This window comes from Bubalus bubalis, chromosome 2 (assembly GCF_019923935.1).
Source record: "Bubalus bubalis isolate 160015118507 breed Murrah chromosome 2, NDDB_SH_1, whole genome shotgun sequence".
NCBI lineage: Eukaryota > Metazoa > Chordata > Mammalia > Artiodactyla > Bovidae > Bubalus > Bubalus bubalis.
Window position 1 is genome coordinate 180,248,098 of NC_059158.1, and position 26,720 is coordinate 180,274,817.

Here is a 26,720-nt window from a genome sequence, read left to right on the forward strand (position 1 = left end):
TCCCACCAATCTCCTTCCTTCATGTTAGACTTTTTATGTGTTCAGTCACCTTGTCTCAGAATCCTCCCATCTGTTACCCATTTGGGGCCCCTTTCTCTCAGAAATTTTACATTTAAAGTTATCACCTTGGCATTTGCCAAGAGGAGCACTGTTAAGTCTTCAGGAACAGCTCAGACAAAACATAACAAAATAGTGTTGCCATTAACTTTTTACATTCATTTCTATCTCCTGAATTTTCCCCTCTGAAAATCTCAAGTAAATGTCAAATCAATTCATCCAAGGTAACACTGTCTTGATGTTGGGTTAGTTTTTGTTCAATTGTTAAAACAAAGTTCTCAGCATCACTGCCTATAGAAAATTAATTTCACTTGTCTGTGTTTAAAAAAAAAGCCTGCCCTGCGAGCCTGCCCATAATCCATTTGCACCTTTCCAAATGCTGCCGAGAAGCTGATGAATAGACAACAATCCAAAAAGTAGAGAAGTGTTGGGAAAACAATGAGACTCAGACTTAGGTTTTGAAAGTCTCATTCTCAACTTTTAACTAACTGGTCTCCCTGGCACTATGGGTTTGAAACACTGCTGGTTCCTTCTTCTTCTGAAAGTATCATCTATCTACTGTTTCCTGCATGAGTTTACAAGTGATGTCAAATCTAATATTCCCAGGGCTTCCCTGGTGGCTCCGTGGTTAAGAATCCACCTGTTAATGCAGGAGACTTGGGTTGGTCCAAGGTCGTTCCCACATGATGCAGAGCAGTTAAGTCCCTATCCCAGGAGTATTGAGCCTGTGCTCTTGAGGCTGGGAGTTGCAACCACTGAAGCCTGCATGTCCTAGAACCTGTGCTCTGCAACAAGAGAAGCCTTCACCGAAATAAGTTCCCACACAGCAACTAGAGAAAAGCCCTCACAGCAACGAAGATCCAGCACAGCCGAAATAAATAAATGAAATTATAAAACACACACACACACCCCTAACATTCCCATTCTTGGCTATTCCCAATTCCCTTATGATAGCTATTTTTTCAAAGTCAAGTCAAAGCTTACTCCTCTGCCTTTACCCATCTGTCCTGGCCCAACTTAATGTGAACCACAGTTGACTCGTTAAGCACGTACTACCCTGTATTGTTGTTTTCTTTCCAATAAAATTTATAAACCTAAAAATAGAAAATTCTTAATAATTTCTTATATTTCTCATAATACCTAGCTCAGTTTTAGGCACTTACTTCATTCCAATAAATGCTTTAAATCACAGATAATCAGATGTAAGTGACTTTAAGGATCATCTAGGTCAAACTTATCTTTTATATCTTTCTTATACGAATTAATACTCAACAATCAGAATGCCACCATCTACTATTTAGAACAATGGTTCCTAATTCCCAGAAAAAGAGATTCATATAGAATTTTAGATGTAATTTTAAGGATTTACGAAATCCCCAAATCCAATTAAGAAAGCTCATACTTATGAATAATACTCTATTGGGAATTCCCTGGAAATCCAGTGGTTAGGAACCCTACTTTCACTGCCGACGGCCTGGGTTTAATCCCTGGTGGGAAATAAGATCCTACGAAGCCACACAATACAGCCAAAAAAAGAAGAAGAATATATTATCAAGAACGAAAATAGGTGTCCACTGTTCTACTGTGTGCCAAGCACTATTCCTAATACTTTACATAGGATGATATATGGCTGGATCATATTTCCCAGCATTCCTTGCAGTTAGATGAAATCATGTGATTATAGTTCTCCCCAGTGGAGAAGGAAAGGAAGTGACAGGTAGAAGTTCTAAGCTGGTGCTCTTATGATGAGCCTCCTCCATACTCTTCACCAACTGCTGCAACCAGATTTCTCAGTCACTAGCTCTGCCAACTGAAGAGGACAATGCCATGGGGGCTGGTGGGAAAAGAAGCTGAAAAGCACGTTGGTCCCTAAATGACTCTAAGGAGGAAAGCCGTCAACATTGAGAACACCCTGCCTGGGTTGCCAGGTGAGAAAGGAAATTAACTTCCATTTTGTTTGAACCACTGTTTGGGGTAGATAATAGTACTTATTACAGAAGCTTAGATTACCCTAATTAATACACATAGATCACCAATTAATCCCCTCAGCAACCCCATAAAATTGTGCTCTTCTCATCATCTCAATATTAGAGGTCAAGAAACTGAGGTACTACTAAGAACTTAAGAAACTTCCCTGACACACCTCTAGAAGCCAGATTCAAGCCATGCAGTCTGGCTCCAAGCAGTCAGGGTTCACGCACATTAAAAATTCTGCCAAATACCTCAAAAGAAACAATTATTCTTGTGTGTTAAGCCACTCTGCACCAGATTAACTTTTTACACCACTCCAATTCTAGCAATTTAGGAATGACTGCCAATAGTGAGTGTCCCAGTTCAAAATGGCAACACCAACAACTTCACATTCCAGCCAATAAAAGTAAACTCTGCAAAGGGAATCCTCCTCCCCAAGATCAGAAACATCATCACATCATACCAAAGATTCTAGCAGGGGGAGGGGTGAGAGGGCAGCAGTGGAATCAACAGGAGTTAGGCATACAGAAGCAAAGGAAAAATCCAAAGATTCAGACTCTTCTCAACTTCTCTCATTTTGTTGTTCAACACAGTATTTACTTTTACCCCATACAGAAATCTGGGTTTTCAAATTCTGAATGTAACAAAGAAGAAATACTGGTGGAAAATATATGGCAGATACATGAAAAGACTAGAAGTACCAAAAATGGAAGGGAAAATAGATAAAACCACACAGTTTTGGAGGCTGGAGGGTAAGCAAAGTTGAACAAATGAAGGACTGAGGTTTGAGACACAGACCATCAGGATCTAAAAAGTAAGTAGCCATCAATTCCAAAGCATGTCAGACACATATATCAACACCAAAATGCTCAGAAAGAAGGAAACAATCTCATTCCAACTATTTGGTACCATCTTAGGTACCCACTCAGAACAATACACAGACCTTACCATCAAGAAACTTACTGCCTTTCAAGTAGGGAAGATGTATACACAAATAAGTATATACAAAATGACACACTACTAGCATTTATTTACTTATTTATTTACTTCTAGTATCTTAGAACTAGGCATTGTTCTAAGCTTATTATCACCATATCTATCAACTAATTTAATCCCGTGAGGTTGGTTCTATTAATATCTCACCTATGCAGATGAGCCATAGAGAGGTTTAAGCAATGTGCTCTGGGACTCACAATTAGTAAGTGGACAAATTGGATTAGAAACCTGGCAGCAGATAAGAGACTTTATGACCTTGCTTAAGGGCTTGAACTTCACCCTATTAATCAGTGGTCCCCAAGTAGGACTAGTGTATCAAAATCCATACCAGCCCCTTAGAGTAGGAAAAAGAGGGCATCCTAACTCTTGAGGATGACTGCCATTGTAGGCCTCTTTTACTGTTGGAAGGGCACCCCCCATCCTGTACATGCTGGGGTAAACAAAAATGGAGCACTGCTGTTATACAGGCAATGAGAAATCACTGGGCTCATGAACAGACAACTCCAAAAACAAGGGGGAAAAAATGTAGCAAGTCTAGTCACACTAGCTCAAAGGTCCTAGCCTATTTCCATAAAATTTAATGCTACCTGAACAGGTAGCATGTTTATACTCATTTCCTTTAGGTGTAGGTAACAGTTTCCTGCTACAAACTCAGGTGTTTAACACACCACACTGGACAACCACAGTCTCCACCCCTTTGCCCCTTTCAAAATAATTTTATTTACAAGGGTATTTTCCCCACTGGCATTTCCCACACATAGATTTTGGTAATCAAGAATACTCTTTACCACAACTTACCTGTCCCCTTTTCCCCCTTTGAAACAGCTATCCTGATTTATATCAGTACAAAGTTTTGCCTATGCAGAATCATGGGGCAGCAGAAAACATTTCACCTCTTACTTCATATAGAGGAAAACAAGTCTCAGAGAGGGAAAATAACCTGCCCAGGTTAAACTAGCCAGTGAGTACAGAACTATGACTTGAACCTGGTTCTTTGCCACCAAGCCCAGTGATGGAGGCTTACAACTGTTGATAAGCAGGATGCTTTTAAATGGCTCACAAACATTTATTTAGATAGTTATGCACGTAAGAAATATAACCACCACACCTAATCCAGTTTCACAAGCATTATTGCTTAGGGCAATGTGTTTATGCTTTTTAAAAAGTGAGCTGGATTTAGTAAATAATACCAATTCAAGAAATATACAGAAAATTAAGAAGGGATGTATACAAGTGACTCAAGTCTGGGAAACAAGGCACCACATCTCTCTCCTAACTGAAGAGTTATATTAATAGTAATAAGGCATTAAGCATTGATCTCCTTGCCTGTAATTCACATCCTTTATTTCTTTTTCTTGTCTTATTGTATTGGCTAGACCTCCAGTACAATGCTGAAAGGCCACTACTGATAGCACCTTTATCTGACTGTAAATTTAATGATACTTCTGAAGTAATATGCTTAAGTAACATGTTTTTTAGGTTTTCAGTAGATACACTGTTTTTGAATTTATGGAAATTCCTTCCTATTCCTGGCTCAGTGAAATTTTTTGAATACTTCTCTCTGACCCACCCCTCTCCCTTCTCCATGCTGCCTTCCAGGCCTCTTCCTTTTTCTTTTTTTTTCCTTTTTCTTATTTCAGATTTCTTCCTACATTCTCTGTATCTCAAAGTTCTATATCTGCCACTACAAATAACTGAGACTCTTTGAAGATACTCTGCGAGTTCTATACCTGTCTGCTGTTTCAGTTCCCTGAATCCAACTGCTTCTAAAACTGATAACTGAAAATCTCAAAACACTGTGCCCATCACTTGCAGAGCATTTCTTCCTTCCATGTCTCAAACACACCCCTAAATGTCTTCTGTACTTTAAAATAAAAACTCAGGAAATAAAGAACAAAATTGTTCCGGATATCTGTTAAATTCTCCAACTAAGAGCTTAAATCTGAGAGCTGGCTTAAGTAAGTGACTAAGAAAGAAAATCTCGAGGATTTTAAAGAAGTTTTGAGAGAGGCAGTTGGATCCAGATGTTCAGAACTTCTCTTTCTCCTTTGCGAAAACGAAAAACACTGAAGAAAAAAGTAAAGGGCTAGAGGTAGTACTTGTCAACAAACATGGTAGTTCCAGGATATAAAAACTAAAGAGACCAGAAGGGGGGAAAAATCAACCCTTTAAAGCCCAAACAAGTTACGAATTCTTTCCTCGTCAGTTTTTCTTTCAAAACAAAAGGGCACATAATCTTTCCCGAGGCAGCAACACCGAGGGGAGCAGCCAAAATGTTGCATCATACAAAACACTCGCGCTTGAGAAACAAGAAACCAGATGGTGGTAAAATACCTCAGACAGGAAAACCCAAGTTGGGAATCTCGATCTTTTCCGGAGGCCCAGGAATGTCTACTCTTTTTAAAACATTTTTTCAGACGGAATCGAAAATTAAAGTTACAGTTTCCTACAGCCGGAGTGACACGCTCTTTCAGAAAGCGTTCACAGAAGTTCAGTCCATCAGCTCACGACGGCTGAGGCTTCGCCTCCCGGGCTGGGAGTGGACTTGGGTCGAGAGCCGAGGGCTGCGGTGGGGTGGGGTCGGGCGCCCCGGCGGCGGCTTGGGGAGAGGGGGGTGACAGGACCCACCCCCGCCCCGGTCCCAGGAACTGGGGCCTCCGGGGCCCCGGGGTGGCGGCGGGGGTGGAGGGAGAAGCTCGCCCCACCCGGACGCGGGACGGTGTGAGGCATCCGCCGGGGTCCCCGCGGCTGGATGCGGTGCCCGCCCCGCCTCCCCGCCCCGCAGTGCTGGCTTTCTGGGGTCCCGGTCCACCCCGGCTGCCTCGACCGGCCTCGGCGGCGGGAAGGCGCGGGTGGGCCCAAGACAATGGGCCGGGGGCGCGGGAGCAAAGCTCCGCTCCAGCCCGCTTGCCCTGCGCCGCGTGGGGGCGCCGCGGCCGAGGAGCGCCCAGGGGACGCCGCCCCCGCGGCCCGGCGGGCACCGGGCGGGGGCAGTTGGCGGCTCTGGGAGGACGGGACGGCGGCGAGGGCTCACCTTGACGAAGAGCTCGATGAGGGGCTCTTTGTCCTCCTCCTTCAACCCGTTCAGCGGCATCGACAACGCCATGGCCGGTTCGGCTGGGCTCCGCGGACGGCGGTGACGGATGTTTCTGCTCCGGGACTGCTCTGGCTACGGGCTCCCGCCGCGCTGCAGCTCCCTGGACTGTCCTGGCGTCTAGCTCGCCTCAGCCTCCACGCCTCAGGCTCTCCTCCTCAGCACCTCCCCACGCCCCGCGCTCGCGACTCTGAGGCGGCCGCAGCCCAGGCCCCTTCAAGTCGCGGGGGCGGGGCACCGGGGCGGGGTCTCGGCTGGGGGCGGGGCCAAAGGCCGGAGTCTCCGGGCTCTCCAGAGGAAAAGTGGGCGGCCGGAGCTCGGGGGCGTGGCCTCGGCCAAGTGGGTGTTGAGTTGGGGTGGGGGGGTTGGGGGCAGAAGGATGGCTCCGGCCCCTGGAGGCTGTTGAGGCGGCCTGACCTCGGCTCAGGGGCTTGGCGCCGGTGGGGACCCAGAGAAGCCAGGGCTTGGGCGAGCGGAGGGCGGGACTCTGAGCCTCGCCTCCCTAGGTGGGGCGGAGGGGAAAGTCCCCCGGGAGCCAGCGCCTGACACCGCCTCCCGCCGAAGTGCGCGCGCGTCCTCGCAGCTGCTACTGGCGCTGTGCCAAGTGACCTCAGCCTTCGGCCGGCCTGGAGAAGCGAGAAGGCATCTCCCGCCCTCTCCCCTCTGCTGCAGCCCCCCAGGACTCGTCGCCCTTTCCCTCAGCAGTCGCCTCCCCCCAACACCCTCAGTTAGGCAGAGCTCCCTACTGCCTCTTCGAAGAAAGTTTTCATCCCCTAAGAAGCACCGTTTTATCCTTCCTCTCTGACTTCTCCGTTTTCCCTTTTGACTCTCCCGTCACTTCTGTCTTGGGAGCCAGCGTATTAACACATATTTATGAGACCCTACAGTGTGCCTGCCCCCCACCCGCCCGCAATAAACAGCACGGAAGGTGATCCCTCTCCTCCGAGAGCCTAAAGTCTTGCTTGAACTGAGCGCCTTTGCCCGAGGCTACGAAGGACTCTCAAGCCATTCATTCATAGGGTTCCTCTTCCCCGAAGTGGTTTCCTTTCCCCATCCACCTGGCAAACCTGAAGTGTGTATAAGAATCACCTGGGTGCTACACCCAGACCTGCTTTACCCAATTCTCTGCTTCTCCTCCCGAGGGGAAGGAAGAAATTCCCATTTTAACAAGCACCGGGACCTTTTGAATGCGGGTGGTCTTCAAACTGGAAAAACTCTACTGGGATTTGAAGCCCCTGAGGACAGTGGCTGTATACTTTGAGTCAGGCAGGAGGTAAGCACCGGTCTGGTTTTGCGACTGATGAATGCCTGGGGCAAGTGTCATCCCGTCTGGAAACAGTTACTTGTCCCCTCTTCTCACTTTCCGACTTTCCGTAACATGACTCAGCTACTCCTCCCCACCTCCTAGCTTAAGTTAAAGGCTGAGTCCTGAGAGGATCAGACCGAGGTTTATCTCTCCACATCCTCAGAGCATAGCACATGTCAGAATGTTTTAACAAAGTGAACCTATGTGTGAAAATATAGTGAAACCGGCAGCTCCTCCCTCTCCCAGTCCATAGCGTGTTGCTCAAATTCTCTTGCAGGAACTCTGTTAAAGAAACATCCTACCCCAGGGGTTAGGAGCACATGATCTAGAGTCAGACTAAGCCCTTAAACCGCAAAATTCTGAAATCCCTGCCTGCTCAGTCACTCAGTTTGCGACCCCATGAACTGTAGCCTGCCAGGAGCCTCTGTCCGTGGGATTCTCCAGGCAAGAATACTGGAGTGGGTTGCCATTTCCTCCTCCAGGGAAATCTTCCCGACACAGGGATCGAATCTGCATTGGCAGGCAGATTATTTTACCACAGCCACCTGGGAAGCCCCAACTCCCTAAGCCTCAGTTTCATTCTCTAGATGGGGGCGGGGCTGTTACTGGGCCTTCCTTACCTCCCGTCCTGCTTAGTCAGTGATAGCAACTATCGCCACTCTAGGCCTCCTGTCCCTGTCCACCCCTACAGGCGAGGATGGCGTCACACTCAACTCCCCGAGACCAGCCCACTTGTTGAAAAGAAGTAAAATGCCAGAAGGCTGTCCCCGAGATGGGAACCCAAACCAAAAAAACAATAAAACAAAAACTGAAGTGCCAACTGAACCTAAGTGTTAGTTCTTCATGGAGTCAGGAAAGTGAACCAAAGTTTGCTTCCAGTGTCTACCTGCCTGAAAAGGAACCAAAATAGTGAACCAGTTTAAAGCGGATCCAGGTCCAAAACAATCGAATGGAACCTCCAAGATGACCCCAGACTGGCCCTGAGGCAAAGAATATTTCCAGGCGGTCCTCTTGTGAAAGGGTTGCCTGATGGTCATCAAATTCAGCTTGAATCAGTCACTATTACCTGTGGTGAGTGTCTGCTAACAGCCCCGTACTGGCCTCTCGGCCGAGGACATGGAGCTGACCAAGGCGTGGAGGGATGAGCTGACCAGGAGTTTTTAGGCCTTACTGAGGCAGATCCTAACTGACAGGAAGCCACTGACATTCTCCCCCACAGAACCTTGAGGCAGTGATGAGACCCGGAGCCTGGGCTTAGAAATCTGATCACAGTCACTTCTACCTACATTCCCAAATTTCCACCACCACGTGGCTTGCATGGATGGGCAGAGCCAGTCCAGGGAGAGGTAGAAAGGGAGAGAACCAGGAAGTGTATGTGGGGCAGGGTCCACAAGCATATTGCATTTAAGTCTCATATTCCGGTATTGAAATGCATGCATGTTTTGCATTCTGTATTCATTTGTTTTTATAACACGCACACAGATCTTGAAGACAGGTAGAGATGTGTTCTCCTCCCTCCTCCACCCCAACCCGTTTCTGACCTCATCTCTTATTCCTCTCTCCTTTGCTCTCTATCCCAGGCACACCTGCCTCCTTGCTATTCTTTGAATGTGCCAAATGCCCTCTTGCCTCAGGGCCTTTGCACTTGCTCTCCTCCTTCTATGGAACATTCTTCCCCCAGAGGAACATTCTTCCCCCAGGATTCCTGCAATTCCCATTCCCTTGCCTCCTTCAGGTCTTTGCTCACATACCTCTTTCTCAAGGAAATCTCCCCCAATACCATCCTACTCAACATTCCAAGTGGTCCAACCTCATTCTACTCTCCACTTTATTTCTCTCCATAACACTTATCACCCTCTGAAATACATTTTACTTGTTTATTTGCTTATTGTCTCTCTCCTGCCACTAAACATCAATTCCATGAGGGCAGAACTCTTTGTTTGATTTTTGGTTATGGCTAATATTCCCAGCTCATAGAACAATTCATAATACACAGTAAGAACTTATGGAATGGGTGTATGTGCCTTGTTTAAGCTACAGTTTCCTGCACCCCTGATGTACCCTTTGGAAGGTCTTGTTCGTGCCTTTCTGAGAGGTCAGGTGGTTTGTGTTTGTCTATGATTGCTGCTAAATGAGAAGTCAGGTTTTCCAAGGGGCAAGATGGCACCTCCAGAAAGCCCCCACACACTTGCCTCTTCCCAGTCCTGATTCTGTAGTGCTGCTCTAGCTGACTGTCTCAAACCCACTGTCTGCAACTGAGGCAGTGAAGTACTAAGTACGTGGACTCTGGGTCAGACTGCCCGGGTTGCAGTTCTGCCACTGTCGTTTACTAGCTCAGAATACCTTATTTAACTTGGCTGTGTTCACTTTGCTCCTCTGTAAAATGGGTCTGAAAATAGTAACTAATAATAGTTATGATTTTTAATAGGATTGTGGATAAGTAAATCATTGTTAAATGCACGCAGTGGTGCCTGGTGCATGGTAAGTGCTGCTTAGGAAATAGCTGTTGGTCTTAAACCCATCTGTCCTTAATCTCAACTACTGAACTCTCATGATGCATGCCAGATATCTGAGTGTTTTTATATCCAATCACATTTATTCCTCATGGGGACTTCCCTGGGAGTCCAGTGGTTAAGAATCTGCCTTCCAATGAAGGGAATGTGGGTTGGATCCCTGGTTGGGGAACACATTGTTGTTTAGTCCCTAAGTCACGTCCAACTCTTTGTGACTCCATGGCCTACAGGTTTCCCTGTGTTTCACTATCTCCCACAGTTTGTTCAAATTCATATCCACTGAGTTGATGTTGCTATCTAACCATCTTATCCTCTGATGTTCTCTTCTTTTGCCTTCAATCTTTTCCAGCATCAGGGTCTTCCAATGAGTCATCTCTTCGCATCAGGTGGCCAAAGTTTTGGAGCTTCAGCTTCAGCATCATTCCTACCAATGAATCAGTTCAGTTCAGTTCAGTTCAGTTGCTCAGTCATGTCCAACTCTTTGTGACTCCATGAATTGCAGCATGCCAGGCCTCCCTGTCCATCATCAACTCCTGGAGTTCACCCAAACTCATGTCCATTGAGTCATTGATGCCATCCAGCCATCTCATCCTCTGGCATCCCCTTCTCCTCCTGCCCACAATCCCTCCCAGCATCAGAGTCTTTTCCAATGAGTCAACTCTTCGCATGAGGTGGCCAAAGTACTGGAGTTTCAGCTTTAGCATCAGTCCTTCCAAAGAACACCCAGGACTGATCTCCTTTAGAATGGACTGGTTGGATCTCCTTGCAGTCCAAGGGACTCTCAAGAGTCTGCCAATGAATACTCAGGGTTGATTTCCTTGAGAATTGACTCATTGGATCTCCTTGCAGTCCAAGGGACTCTCCAGAGTCTTCTCCAGCACCACAATTAGAAAGCATAATTTCTTCAGTGCTCAGCCTTCTTGATGGTCCAACCCTCACATCCATACATGACTAGTGGAAAAACCATAGCTTTGACTACACAGACCTTTGTTGGCAAAGTGATGCCTCTGCTTTCTAATATGCTGTCTAGGTTGGTCATAGCTTTTCTTCTGAGGATTAAGCATCTTTTAATTTCATGGCTGCAGTCACTGTCTGCAGTGATTTTGGAGACCAAGAAAAGAAAATCTGTCACCACGTCCACTTTTTCCCCTTCTATTTGCCTTGAAATGATGGGCCCAGATCCCATGATCTTAGTTTTTTGAATGTTGAGTTTTAAACCAGCTCTTTCACTCTCTTCTTTCACCTTCATCAAAAGGCTCTTTAGTTCTTCTTCACTTTCCACCATTAAAGCAGTATCATCTGCATATCTGAGAACTCTTTAGTTCTTCTTCACTTTCCACCATTAAAGCAGTATCATCTGCATATCTGAGGTTGTTGATATTTTTCCCAGCAGTCTCTTGATTCCAGCTTGTGATCATCCAGCCCAGCATTTTGCATGGTGTACTCGGCATATAAGTTAAATAAAGAGGGTGAAAATGTATAGCCTTGATGTACTCCTTTCTCAGTTTGGAACCAGTCAGTTGTTCCATGTAAGGTTCTAACTGTTGCTTCTTGACCCACATACAGGTTTCTCAGGAGACAGGTAAGGTGGCCTGGTATTCCCATCTCTTTAAAAATTTTCCACAGTTTTTGTAATCCACATAGTCAAAGGCTTTTGAGTAGTCGATGAAGCAGAAGTAGATAATTTTCTGGAACTTCCTTTGCTTTTTCTATCATCCAAAAGAGTCTTGAAATTTGATCTCTGGTTCCTCTTCCTTTTCTATTCCCAGCTTGTACATCTGGAAGATCCCACATAACCTGGGGCAAATAAGCCTGTGCATGCCACGACTACTGAGCCTGCACTCTTAAAAAAATAAAAAAACTTTATTCCTCATGGTGTTTCAGATGAATAATTTTCATTGTCCACACTTACAATTAAGGAAACTAGGGAATGGAGGAGATGAAACACAAGTCATTCAGTTGGGAAGGTGGCAGAGCTGAGACTTCAACCCACAATTGTCTTTTTACCACATTGTATACTTAGTGGGTATGGGTAAGTGCCTACCTATCCTTAAGGCCCAGCTCAAATATTGCCCTGCTCCAAGGAGCTGCCTTGAACCAATGTGCTGGTCTGGATTCTACATCACCCATCAAGGAGGTTAGGTGGTATTGCATGTACTAAAGTGAGCTTCTCTAGCAAACTGCCTGATTTTGAACTCCATCTGGACAAGGTACTTAACTCAAGCAAGCCTTCTCATCACAAGAGACCAGAATAGAACCTAACTAATAAAGTCACTTTGAGGATTAAATGAGATAATCCATGTAAAGCATTTAATTATAAACATTTAATAAATATTAGCTATTATTACTATTCATATCAATGTCTTCTTCCTTGGTATACTGTGAGATTCTCGGAGTAAAAGGAACCTTACATCCATCTTTAGTTGAGCAAAATATCTTATTTCCTAGCTCTGTGATTGGTATAGAGGACCTCTATACCAATTTCCTCTTATAAAATGATGATAATTACAATACCTATCTTATAGAGTTGTTATGGAGATTAAACAGGTAAATAAATGTAAAGCTTATTAACACACGGCCTGGCATATACTAAGCGCTAATAAACATGAGAGGCAGGCCTTAGAGATGTGAGTTCAGTTCCAGGCCACAGTAATAAAGCCAGTATCGTTTTTTTTTTCTCTTTCAAATCATTTTAATAACCTGGCAGTGATTCAAAGTATGAAAAGATGATTCAAACATCTTCCCTTTAAAGAGGATGCTACCATAATTGCCTCACAACAAGCATGATCAAAGGCAAGGATGAGACCGGATTCAAGAAGCAAGAGTTGTAGCAAGACTTCAAGGCTCACAGATTGAAGAGCATGGTTTCAGAAAGTCTCCTGGAGCTAGCAGGCAGCAGAAGGGATATGAGATTTTAAGAGATCCTCAGAGGACAGGCCGAGGTTGCTGGGTCATGAGTACCTTGAAGCATTTCTTGATGGTGATTTCATCTTGAGAGTATTTGTCGTCCAGGGAGAATTGAGCAGGGTAGGCCCAGAGGGTCTGTTGTGCCATAGAGTCAGGCTTCTTCAGGGTGTAGACCTGGTCTCCCTGCCCACTGTAGTAATACTGGAGTAATCACAGCAAAGCCTAAGCTTTCAATTCCCTCCGCAGCTACCTCTAACTCATAAAGCCAGTATCTTAATAAAGCAAGTCACACAAACTTTTTGGTTTCCCAGTACATATAAAAATTATGTTTGCACTGTACGTAGTCTATTAAGTGTGCAGTAGCATTAACCTGAAAAAAATAATATACATACTTTAATTTTAAAATAATGCTGTTCTGCTATATAGCACGTGGAACCCTGCTCAATATTATGTGGCAGACTGGATGGGAGGGGAATTTGGGGGAGAATCAGTTCAGTTCAGTTCAGTCGCTCAGTCGTGTACGACTCTTTGCGACCCCATGAACCACAGCATGCCACACCTCCCTGTCCATCAGCAACTCCCGGAGTCCACCCAAACCTATGTCCATTGAGTCGGTGATGCCATCCAACCATCTCATCCTCTATCGTCCCCTTCTCCTCCCGCCTTCAATCTTTCCCAGCATCAGGGTCTTTTCAAATGAGTCAGCTCTTCGCATTAGGTGACCAAAGTATTGGAGTTTCAGCTTCAACATCAGTCCTTCCAATGAACACCCAGAACTGATCTCCTTTAGGATGGACTGGTTGGATCTCCTTGCAGTCCAAGGGACTCTCAAGGGTCTTCTCCAACACCACAGTTCAAAAACATCAATTCTTCAGCACTCAGCTTTCTTTAAAGTCCAACTCTCACATCCATACATGACTACTGGAAAAACCATAGCCTTGACTAGATGGACCTTTGTTGACAAAGTAATGTCTCTGCTTTTGAATATGCTGTCTGGGTTGGGGGAGAATGGTCACAAGTGTATGCATGGCTGAGTCCCTTTGCTGTTCACCTGAAACCATCATGGCATTGCTAATTGGCTATAACCCAATACAAAATTAAAGGTTTTTAAAAAATTAAAAATTCAAAAAAGAAATAATGCTGTTAGAAAACTCCCTGGCAGAAAGATGCCACACTTTCACTGCTGAGGGCACAGGTTTGATCCCTGGTTGGGGAACTAAGATCCCATGGCATAGCCAAAAATAACAAGCAAAAGTAAATAAATAAATAAAAATAATGCTGTTGGTACACTAGACCTGGGTTTCAAATATTTATTCTTTGCTAACTAAATTGACAATGGGAAAAATAGCAAATTAGTCTGTAAGCCTCAGTTTCTTTATGTATAAGATAAGGGTGATAAGAATACTAATATCACAGGGTAATTGTGAGGATTAAGTGAGATAATGCATGCAAATGATTTAGCAGAGTACTTGATACATTAAAGATTTTAAATACATTTTAAAAATAAGTATATTAAATAAATTAACAGTGTTGGAGAAATAGTGCCAATAGACTTGCTCAATGCCAAGTTGCCAAAAGCCTCTAATTTGTAAGAAAATACAATATCTACAAAGTACAATACAATGATGTACAACAAAATCATGTATACCTATAATTCTTATTTATACTTTCTTATACCTAGCTCAGTGCTTGGGACATAATAAAATAATAATAATCTTGACGCCCTCCTCCAGGGGATCTATTGAACCTGAGACTCTTATGTCTCCTGCATTGGCAGGCAGGTTCTTTACCACTAGCACCACCTGAGAAGCCCCAAGTTTGATGAGATTCAGTGAAAGAATAAATAAAATTCAGCCATTGCCTTTTAACCTCCATCTCCTAAGTTTCACATCGTTTTTCTCATTGCACCTGTAACAGGTGCTTAATTAATCTCTGGGGGCTTCCCCAGTGGCTCAGGAGTAAAGAATCAACCTGCAATGCCAGAGACGTGTCAGGAGCCATGAGTCTGGTCCCTGAGTCTGGAAGATCCCCTGTGTAGGTAATGGCAACTCCAGTATTCTTGCCTGCGAAATCCCATGGACAGAGGAGCCCGGTGGGCTACAGTCTATGGGGTCAAAAGCAGTCGGACACAACTGAGTGATTAAACAACAACAAACTAATCTCTAGTGATGTCAGTCAACTCAGTTATGGAAAATCCCAATGCATCTTTGAACTTCAGATGCGTCCCCACAATATGAATTAGGTCCTATAAAATCCTGCTAATTGTGACTTAGCCATAATTTTGGCTAAAGTTTAACCTGAATGCTGTGTCCACAGAAGCACCAACTTCCCACCTCCCTGTAGATATGGGCTCCCCTGGAGGAAGCAAAGTCATTCAACAAACATAGGAGCTGGAGACACATGTCAATTCAGCTTTTCTAGGCTCTAGAAACAAAGTTCCAGTGTGTGGGTCCAAGGACTGAGGTATTCTTGGCCACAAGCTCCAGGACACAGACCTTTGAGAGGAGGACCGTTCAGGTACTCTTTGTAACAAGGCTACAGCAGAGAAACTGAGGCTCAGAAAAGCTAAGCAATGTGCCTAGGGTCACACAGCTGGAAAGCAGCCGAGCTAATAATCAAACCCAGATCTCTTTGTCCTTGAGCCCAGGCCCCGGCCAACCATCTGCTCATAACGCTGGCCTCCAAGAGATCTTATGAACATTCAAAAAGATAGTATATAAAGTTCTTGGCATGGCTTAGGCATTCAAAAAATGTCGTCTTCTGCTGCTTTTGCACAAACCCCTCTCTAACCTCTTCTCTACTTCGTTTTGCCATGCTAAGATCAAAAGATTTTGCATAACAGACCTCAGTTGAAATGCCAGGTCTGCCACTCACCAGCTAAGGCAAATCATTTCACCTTGCCAAGCCACAATTTCTTCTGTCAAGTGTGGGGATAATGTCTATAACAGAGGCTTATGTTAAGTCAGGGAAAGAAGGGGAAGTTTACACAGACGTGATAGGTCATCAGTCACATCAAAAAGAGTTTATTAACAAAGCATCCATGGGAGCAGGATCTACTGGGCTGATTGTCTTCTACATTAGTTCCAAAGAAAAACAACTGGAAATCCGTAAGCAACAACAAGCAACCTTGGGATTTCCCTTGCAGTCCAGTGGTTAAGACGCCATGCTTCCATTGCAGGGGGCATGGGTTCAACTCCTGGTCTGGGGACTAAGATCCCGCATGCCACATGGTATGACCGAAACAACAACAACAAAATAGTAAGAGCAATCTCATGTAAATGATAAGATATAAAGTTAATATTTTTTTTAGAAACCAGTGCCTTCCTATATTCAAAACCCTGCCAGTTTGAAATTATAATAGAAGTAAACATCTCAGTTATTCCTGCAACCAAAAACATAAAAATATCTGGGAATAGGAAGTCCCTCAATAATATGTGAAGTTCTATCAAAATTGTTTTTGAGAAACATACATATATATGGCAGATATGTTATTTATATATAAGGCACATTATAAGGGAAATTGGGCTTCCCTGGTGGCTCAGCAGTAAAGAATCTGTCTGCAATGCAGGAAAAAGAAACCTGGGTTCAATCCCTGGGTCAGCAAGATTCCCTGGAGGAGGGCGTGGCAATCTATTCCAGTATTCTTGCCTGGAGAATCCCACGGACTGAGGAACCTGGTGGGCTGCAGTACATAGGGTCACAGAGTCAGACACGACTGAAGCAACTTAGCATATATATATGCTTAGAATATATTCTTAGAATATGTATATTCATATATACATTGGAAGGACTGATGATGAAGCTTAAACTCCAGTACTTTGGCCACCCAATGCAAGGAACTAACTCATTGAAAAAGACCCAGACCATGAGGCTGGGAAAGACTGAAGGCAGAATAAGAAGGGGATGACAGAGGATGAGATGATTGGATGGCATCACCTGGCATCCCCAACTTGATGGACATGAGTTTGAGCAAGCCCTGGGAGTTGGTGATGGACAGGGAGGCCTGGTGTGCTGCAGTCCATGGGTCGCAAAGAGCTGGACACAACTGAGCAACTGAACTGACTGATACACATATATATGCACCAGGTTTCCCAGGTGGTAAAGTGATAAAGAATCTGCCTGCCAAGGCAGGAGATGCAAGAGACGTGGGTTTGATCCCTGGGTTAGGAAGATAGTCTGGAATAGGAAATGGGAACCCACTCCACAATATTCTTGAGTGGAAAATCCCATGGACAGAGGAGCCTGGTGGGCTACAATCCAGGGGGTCCAAAGAGTCAGACATAACTGAGCAATTGAGCACACACACACATATAATATGTTCACCAAAAAACCTTGAAAATGCTTGGATACATGAAGAAGCATAATCTCTACCTGTGATATTAGATTTCTCTATATTAGTCTAAATTTTAATGTAATGCCTGTGCATCATTTCTGCAAGCCTGCGTATCACATTCACATACCATAATAATCTTTTCATAACTCTATGTCACAAGTGCATTTCTCTCTGGAAGGATACACAAGAAACTGGACACGTGTTTACCCCCAGAAAGGAGAACCAGGTCACTGGGGGTAGAGGTGTACATTTGTTTACTACAATATGGATTCTTTTTACATAAATTTAAAATTTTGTCCTTAAGCTATGTATTACCTCTCCAAAAAAATGTTTTGAAAAAAGAAAAACAAAGTTGAAAGACCATTCTGAGCACAATGAAGCCTAAACCTGTGGACAGCCGCCTTTCCAGCTCTGTAGTAGAGAGCTATGTGAGTCGGGGCAGGTCTCAGCCTCCCTGCCTTCTTGGTTTCCTGCCCTGTCACACAGCTGTGCAGGAGCGGATCTCAGAACCTGTGTCCCCTTGCTTTGCATCTGACGCCTTTCCACCGCGTCCAGCTGCTTCTCTGTGAGCACTGGGTTTGGAGGATGGTAAATAGCCACTTTGCCTGGAATGCACACACACACAGAAACATACACACACACACACACACAGACACACACACACACACAGAGACACACACACACAGACACACACACACACACAAAGACACGCACACACAGCAACAGACACACACACACACGAGACACACATAGACAGATACACAGACACAGACATACAGACACACTCACATAGACAGACACACATACACACAAACACACACGAGACACACAGAGACAGACAGACACACACACATAGACACACACAGACACAGACATATAGACACACACAGACACAGAGACACGCACACACACACAGAGACAGACACACACACAGACACAGACATACAGACACACACACAGACACACACACACATACACAGAATATTAGAACCCTGTGCATGCAATGCAGATTTGCTCCCTTGGGAGCAGAAACCCTACGCTCAGCCCCTCTCTGCCCTGCTCACCTGGAGACTGTCTCATCTCGGGAAAGTTACAGGTTTCATTTTGTCGCTTGGAAGCTGCTGCAGCCAGCAAGGGAACCCGAGCTGACTTGGAGCCAGGGCCTTAATTGGATTGGATCCCCATAGAGGCCATCAGTCTCTCACTGCAGCTTGGCAGGGAAGAAATACCGCCTCTCCGACCCCAAACCCCACTCACATACACCCCAGCCAAGATCTTCAATGGCCTATCACCCAAATAAGGCACAGTATTCAGGTTCCAATTATTTTCATTCTCCCTTTCATTTGAACAGCTTTTTACTGTTTCCAGACACTAGTATATACTGTACGTATTATGAGTAGTCCCATGTGATCTCTTTATTTACTTATGCCACAAATTTTTACTGAGGGCCTCCTATATGCCAGGCATTGTTCCAGCCCAGGTCAGACAACATCCTGGTTTTCACAAACATTCCATTCCATTTAGGAAGAAAGATAATAAGCCAATACCCAAGCCAATATACCTATGCTAGGAGGTAATAAGAGTTATGAAGAAGAAGAAATAGGAGAAAGGAGATGAAGAGAGGAGTCGAGGGGCAGTGGTTAAGAACAGCCTCTCTGAGAAGATGACATTTAAGTAAAGACCTGAAGAAAGTGAAGGTGATATCTAGGTGGTATCTAGTGCTTTAGGCAGAGAGAACAGCCAGTGCAAAGGCACTGAGGCAAGAATTTCCTTGGTGTGTTGGAGGAACACAAAATAGGCAGATGAGAAACAAGAGATCTTACTTGCTGAGACCTCCTGCCAATTTGGTGGCTCCTGCCCACTTCCTGCCTGGTGAACACTGGAGACTAGCAGAGGGTTTAGAAAAACTTCTTTAGGGGATTCCCTGGTGGTTCAGTGGTTAGGACTTGGTGATTTCACTGCCAGGGCCTGGTTCAATCCCTGGTCTGGGAAGTAAGATTCCACAAGCCTCCAGCACAGCCTAAAAAAACAAAGAAAGAAAGAAAGAAAAAAAAAAAAACCTTCGTTAGCTAGATAGCAAAAATCAGCTTATGATAAATAGTCCATCCCCAAAAGAAAAAGCTATTTTAGGAAGCTATCCATGGCCATATTACCCATAAGGGCAAAAAAATTTATATATTAATAGTTATGTATATTTTATAATTAGATATGTATATACTATATATGAAATTAAAAGACGCTTACTCCTTGGAAGGAACGTTATGGCCAACCTAGATAGCATATTCAAAAGCAGAGACATTACTTTGCCAACAAAGGTTTGTCTAGTCAAGGCTATGGTTTTTCCTGTGGTCATGTATGGCTGTGAGAGTTGGACTGTGAAAAAGGCTGAGCGCTGAAGAATTGATGCTTTTGAACTGTGGTGCTGGAGAAGACTCTTGAGAGTCCCTTGGACTGCAAGGAGATCCAACCAGTCCATTCTGAAGGAGATCAGCCCTGGGATTTCTTTGGAGGGAATGATGCTAAAGCTGAAACTCCAGTACTTTGGCCACCTCATGCGAAAAGTTGACTCATTAGAAAAGACTCTGATGCTGGGAGGGATTGGGGGCAGGAGGAGAAGGGGATGACAGAGGATGAGATGGCTGGAGGTCATCACTGACTCGATGGACGTGAGTCTGAGTGAACTCCGGGAGTTGGTGATGGACAGGGAGGCCTGGCGTGCTGCGATTCATGGGGTTGCAAAGAGTCGGACATGACTGAGCGACTGATCTGATCTGATCTGATACTATGTATGTACCCACCTTAATGGTGGCTCAGACAGTAAAGCGTCTGCCTACAATGTGGGAGACCCGGGGTTTGAACCCTGGGTCGGGAAGATCCCCTGGAGAAGGAAATGGCAACCCACTCCAGTATTCTTGCCTGGAAAATCCCATGGACAGAGGAGCCTGGTTGGCTACTGTCCATGGGGTCGCAAAGAGTCGGACATGACTGAGCAACTTCACTTATACTATATATGTATATATAATACAGATATATATGTATACATGTTTATATATATGCATATATATAAAACCACTAATGCATATATATATGTGCATATATAAAACCACACACACACATATATATATGCATATATATAAAAGAGAACTGTTTGTTGGCCAAATACTGTGGCTATAACACTCTACATTGAGCCTCTGTATCCGAGGAAACTGTGGCTCAGGGAAGACATGAGACTAAGATCACACAGCCAGGGTTTAAACTCAGGTCCGCTTGTATGCTTGTCAGCCCCTTTAGACCCTAAGCATCATGAGGGCAGGTCCCTGCCAGTCTTCTTAACCTTTGTATGACCAGTACACAGCACAGGGCCTGGCCCAAAGTTGATGCTTAAAAAATGTTGACTAAACAGTTGAAGATCTGTATTTCCAAAGCCGGTTTGTATTCTAATACACCGTTTTGTTTCCCTGTCAAAACATGATCCAACCAATCATTGGAATATTCTACAGCTGTTAAAAATTCCTCAAATAAAACATAGTTCAAAAAACCCCCATAGTTCATCTACACAATGCAATAATACACAGTCGCTTAAAATGGTGTTCAAGGTTGCTGCGAATGAGGGTAGGAGCTAGTGGAGTTGGCCATCAGGATGATGGCATTCTGTGCCTGGTGGCCTCAATTCAGGGCCACTTACTGCTCCCTCGGCCCACATCCCCACTCCTACCTCCACCCCCGCTCCAGCCTCCTAACCAAGCCAAACATAGCCCGGAGGTTCAGAAATAATAATAATGACCACCGTCATCATCACTATTCTTGTTATTAGAGGTGCATTTAGCACTTAATATGTGCTTCACTGGGTACACTGTATACATAACCTCATATAATACCTACAACCCAAGTCCACTGTTATTATTGAACCCCATTTTGCAGAGGAAGAAATTGAGGCTTAGAGACCTTCAGTCAGTTGCCCAAGTCAAATAGCTGGTAAGTAAGAGACAGAGGTGGGATTTGAACCCAAATCGATTCTGACTCCAGACTGCACCACCCCCTCCCATCACCCATAGCCATCCTGTGGGCAGTACCCTGCGTTCAACCGTCTTCCCCCAGATGCCTGTTCCGCCCTTTGCCTCTTGACCTAAGATCATGGCTATGACCTTCAGCACAGAGAAGTAGCCCTCACTGCTAGAGCTGGTGGCCTCGACTCAGATGAGGTGTCCATTTCCTAAGGTCTAAATTAGGTGCAGAGACAGCCACCTGCTGCCACAGAAGAACGCAGGGGTGGGTCTCCAGCCCCCAGCAGCTTCCCTGCAATATCAGACCAAAAATCGACAATCTTTTCCAGCCACAAAGGTTGATTTGAATAAGGACACTTCTTTCTCATCCTTGGGCAGTCACAGTTCATTTATTTGGTACTCTGAGGCCTGAACAATCCCAGTTTTTTAGATCACAGCTGGGTAGCAGAGGAGACGTTGAATTATTTGAAACTCAAGCCGGCAACTGTATTTTTTCAAAGCTGAGAAGTACCCTTCACGCTTCAAAAGAATAAACACGGCCCTCAGCTCTGAGCCGTGCCAAGTCTCAGCATCCAGAGGAGACCTGCAAGCCGCGGGGCCGTGTTTTCCCAGCTGCATCCCACACGCTCAGTCCTCCTCCCTCCGTGGTCGGTGGCTTGGTGATACCTGGAGGCTTGGCTGGTTGATCTGTTTGTTTCCCATATCAAACAGTCACTCATCTCCTCAAATAGCACTGTGCTTCCTATTGGGCTGTCTGTATTTGGACCAGAACTGCCAGTATTTTTATACACAGAGGGGACAGTCCCTAACAGAGGGACAACAGCCATTCCTCCTGAGCTGATCTCAGACATGGCCATGGTTCTAAAGGCTGAGCCCAACACTTGTTTTTTCCCCCAACTTGGTTTGCCTCTTTGTTTTCAAGTGAAACTCTAAAAGGAGTCCTTTCTTGCCCAGAACCTGCCCATACCCTTCAGCTGCTGAGTCCACCCTGTTAAGGCAGGGACCAGAGTCCCTGGATTCAAATAACAGGGTCAGGTGGGGTAAACATGTCCAAGCCCCACAGAACGCTGATGAAGTATGCTAGGAGAGGCCTCATCCCAGTTGCACGGTGTGGGGGCTGACTGGGACAAAGAAGGTAAAAGGGGACTGGGCACCTCTTCCTGCTGATCAGAAATAAACACTGCAAGAATCAGCAGGAACAGGATATTTACTTGACCTTCAAGTGCCCCCTAACAGATTGCTTTCCCCCACCCCGCCAGAAAGGGAGGGGAGATTGCAACTTATACAGTGGAGAAACCAGACCACCTCTTAACCCTGTGATCAAAATGAGCACACTCTCCATTGACACGTACACACTGTTTTATTTAAAATGGATAACCAATGAGGACCTATTGCATAGCACAGGGAACTCTGCTCCATATTATGGGGCAGACTGGGTGGGAGGGGAGTTTGGGGGAGAATGGATACATGTATATATATGGCTGAATCTCTTCCCTCCACCCAAAACTACCACAACATTGTTAATCAGCTATACTACTACTACTAAGTCGCTTCAGTCGTGTCTGACTGTGCAACCCCATAGACGGCAGCCCACCAGGCTCCTCCGTCCATGGGATTTTCCAGGCAAGAGTACTGGAGTGGGGTGCCATTGCCTTCTCCGGTTAATCAGCTATACTCCAATATAAAATAACAAGTTAGGAAAAATAAAAAGAGCACCCTCTCCAAGCAGACAGACATTGGGGGGGTTCTTGAAGTGATGTCTGGAGAAGCACAGAGCATCACTTTTGTAAGATTCCAACTGAGAGTGTGTAACCCAAATCTGATCATGAGGAGACATCAGACACACCCCAAACGAGCAACATTCTGTAAAACGCTCTGTCTTCTTTAAGATTTCAATGTCACAAATGCAAAGAAAGGCAGGGGGCTTTTCCAGGTTAGAGGGGAGTAAAAAGATGCATTAGCCAAACACAGCACATAACCTCGCCCCAGAGCTTGTACTAGAGAAAGGAATACCATAAAGAGAGTCACTGCGTCATCTGACAGGATGGTAGTATGCATAGTAATTACAGAATCATGTCAATGCCAAGTTTCCTGAATTTCATGGTCGTACTGTGGTTATGGAAGAGAATATCCTTATTTTTTGGAAATATGTACTAAAGTATTAAGGGATACGGAGTGTGATGTCTGCAGTCTACTCTCAAATGGTTCAGAAACCATAGTATATACCCTAGAATTAGATGTATATCCATATCTCTATCTAACTTCTATCATCTATCTATATCTAATATCCATCTATTTATTGACCTATATCTAATATCTATCATCTATCTATGAAGAGAGAAAATAAAAGTGGCATAATGTAAAAAGTTTGTGGAATCTAGGTGACAAAGATTTACATATTTCTCATATATAAATAACATATATTTGTATATCTCATATAAATAAGCTTATCAATAATATGAGCTTTTATATTATTCTTGCAACTTTTCTGTTGGTTTGAAATTACTTTAAATTAAAATAAACATCATAGGGGCCCGGAGGCAGGAAACGCTAGATCCCTAACTGCAATCCAGGGGTTTTTTTCCTCTCTCTTGGAGTGGCTGAACCAATGGAACTCTTTCTATGATATTTCTCTTTTGAAGGACTTTTTTATGTGTTGGTTGGTTTCCCTTTTGCTGATAGCCAGGAAGACATTCCAGCCTCCCAGATCATCATCTCTGGGGCCACCCCCAAGTCTGGCCATAGGGGCTGGGCCAGCCAGGAAACAACAGCAGTACCAGCTTAACCACTGGTCTTTCCAGGGATTCTGAGCCTCTGGGACCTGAGCTGGGGAGTGAGAAGGAAGAGGCACTCTTTCACCCTTTCCAAAAAGCCCCACGTGATCCCTCCCTTTGCGCAGACTGGTTCGGCACCCCGCCCCCTATTGTCTCCAGTGGACCAGAAATCAGCAGAACCGGAACTGGGAACACCTTTTCGTTTCCTGCTTGTCAGAGGCATTCAGAAGACATTTCTCAAGTGCTCCTCACTCAGTTCGTGGCATAAATAGCTGTTGTCTTTTCTAAAGAGGCAATAGGTGTAGTGGTTAAGGATCCCAATGCTAACTTCAGTTGCCTGGGCCAGGCCCTGCTAGCACATGACTTGCTACTCACTTTCCTGCAGCAAGTCTCTTGACCTCCAGGAGCCTCAGTTTTCCTCCTCTGTAAAATGGAGACAACATGCTACCTCATAGGCTCCTACTGAGGAGGACAGATACTACTGAGAGGGATAGATACCTCATGGAAAGAGCTGTCCCACGCTAAATACTCAACAAATGTTCATTGTTTATTATTATTATTAACCACAGGTCCTGCCCTCCCAGAGTCTGCCAATTGGCCAAGAAAACCACAGATTTAAGAAGAACTATCAGCAAAGCCTGATAACTGCTGGATTAGGGGAAGTGCACATAATTTCCAGGTGCTATGAAAGCACAGGATGAGGGCATCTAACTTAGTCTGGGGTGGAAGACCGTCATCAGAGTTTTCTCAAGAGGCAATGGTGTTTAACACAGATAAAAAAGGAGCACTTGCTCTGTGCAGGACATTGTCCTAAGCCCTGTGAACACTGCAAAGTGTAGCACAAAATAGTCCCTACGCTTACAGAACTGCCAGGGGAGGCAGGCTCTCTCACAGACAAATAAATGTATAATATGTCAGGAGGTAATACGCTATGATGAAAAAATGAAAGTTTATCCATCTGTGAAATGGGAATGCTGCAAGTACCTAACTCAAACCCTTGTAATAAGGATTCAATGAAATCTTGCTTAGAAGATACCTAGTAGTCCAGTGTCTAATAAGGAGTGTTACATATTGTACATGCTTTGCAAGTGCCCAAGAAATGTTTATTAATCTGAACAGATTATTTCACTTATTTAACAGGAATTTTTCAAGATTGTCTTCATATGTATCAGACCCTGAGTGAACATCAGGACATGACCCAACCACAGGGTTCAGGAAGCTCTTAACAGTCTGGCGGGAGAGACAGATAAACAGGCCATTCCAAATATCATGTGATAAGAATGAGAGTCATCCAGAGTTTACTATGTACCAGGCACAATTTTGAACATTTTATCTGCATTGAGTCATATCATCTTTACAACAAGTCTGAGCTAAGTGCTCTTTTACACATGAGGAAACTGAGGCACAGAGAGGTTAGGTCATTAGCCCAGAGTTACACAGCCAGGCCAAAAGTGGTACAGCTAGAATTCTGCACTAGGGGATCCCAGGGTGGTCCAGAGGAGGGCCCTTAACAGGATGGATCAAGGAGAGCTTCCTGGAGGAGGTTCCACGTAAAATGAGGTTTGTATAATCAGTTGGTATTAGCTGTGCAGCAGGGCAGAAGGACTGTTCAGGTGGAGGGAACAGCTTGAGCGTGGACCTGGGGTGAGAGAAGATAGGCTCTTCTGGTGCCTGGCCATCAGTCTGAGATGAGAGGGTGGAGAGGGTGAAACTGGACAGAGGAAAGTCCAGGCAGGGAGGGCCTTATACTGCCCTAAGAAATGTGGCCAGGATTCCCCTGGTGGTCCAGTGGTTAAGAATCTGCCTGCTAATGAAGGGCACACGGGTTCAACTCCTGATCTGGGAAGATCCCATATGCAGCGGGGCAACTAAGCCCATTGGGCTGCAACTACTGAAACCCGAGGGTCTAGAGCCGTGCTCCACAACGAGAAGCCTCCACAATAAGAAGCCCTCGTACCACCGTGAGTAGTAGCCCGCACTCTCTGCAGCTGGAGAAAGCCTGAGCATGCACAGCAACAAAGACTCGTCGCAGTTAAAGATTAATTAATTTTATTAATTAAAAAGAAAAGAAATGTGGCCTTGGTGTGGAGGATGCAGTGAGTAGGTCCACGCTGAGTGGGGGAAGAACTCCCTGCCCCCCGCCACCCCTCCAAGATGTCTGGCATCCACTTCATTGCAATCAGCCGCTTGACTGGGAGACAAGGCAAGTCAGTCTTCCAGTCCCACCAGCGTCCCTCCCGAAGGCATCTCTTAAAAAGCCAGAACAGAGAAGGGGAGGGGGAGCTCAGAGATGGATCCTAAGTATGGGCACCAGGGGACCCAGTGAGGATTTGGGACTTGGGTCTGATTCTTCCTCTTGACCGGAAAAAAAAAAAAAGAAAAGTTTTTGAGAGGTGATGCAAGCAAATGCTAAAATAAATAAATAATAATTCAAGCAGTCCCAGAGAGCCTATAGTTCAAGGGCAGTCCCCCACCCCCACCCCAGGCTGTCATTTCCCCTCCCCCAGGCTGCACACAGTCATTTTCCTGGGTTGCCTTCCAAAGCCATTCTACACACATCCGCACAGGTTTATGTAGATATATCCTGTGGAAGAACGTTAATAATGAATTTTAGTGTTCTTCTTTGTGGGGGAGAGTCCATTAAAAAGTAAAATATGTTCATTGTACAGAAGATTTTAAAAAAAAGAAAAGCAGAACAAAGAATGAAGCTGCAAAGGCAATCTCTGCTAACATTTCCAACCCAGGATTTCTGCTTTAGCAAGAAA

The 26,720-nt window shown here is 44.9% G+C and overlaps 2 protein-coding genes across 2 annotated transcripts in view; both read right to left on the reverse strand.

Annotated features, from left to right (window-relative positions):
- Positions 1-6,296, reverse strand: part of CLIC4 (chloride intracellular channel 4) — a 78,202-nt gene extending 71,906 nt beyond the window's left edge. Inside the window, exon 1 of the mRNA XM_006077991.4 lies at positions 6,059-6,296. Coding sequence (XP_006078053.1) covers positions 6,059-6,130 — 72 coding nt within the window. The 5' untranslated portion in view covers positions 6,131-6,296. The remainder of the gene's footprint in view (positions 1-6,058) is intronic.
- A 6,506-nt stretch (positions 6,297-12,802) lies between these two features.
- On the reverse strand, positions 12,803-20,880 carry LOC102396155 (H/ACA ribonucleoprotein complex subunit 3-like). Its single transcript, XM_044925345.1, has 2 exons — positions 20,863-20,880; positions 12,803-13,045 (listed from the first exon to the last, which is right to left on the reverse strand). The coding sequence occupies exons 1-2, from the start codon at positions 20,878-20,880 to the stop codon at positions 12,863-12,865; spliced, it is 201 nt and encodes a 66-aa protein (XP_044781280.1). The 3' UTR covers positions 12,803-12,862.
- Positions 20,881-26,720: the final 5,840 nt, after the last annotated feature.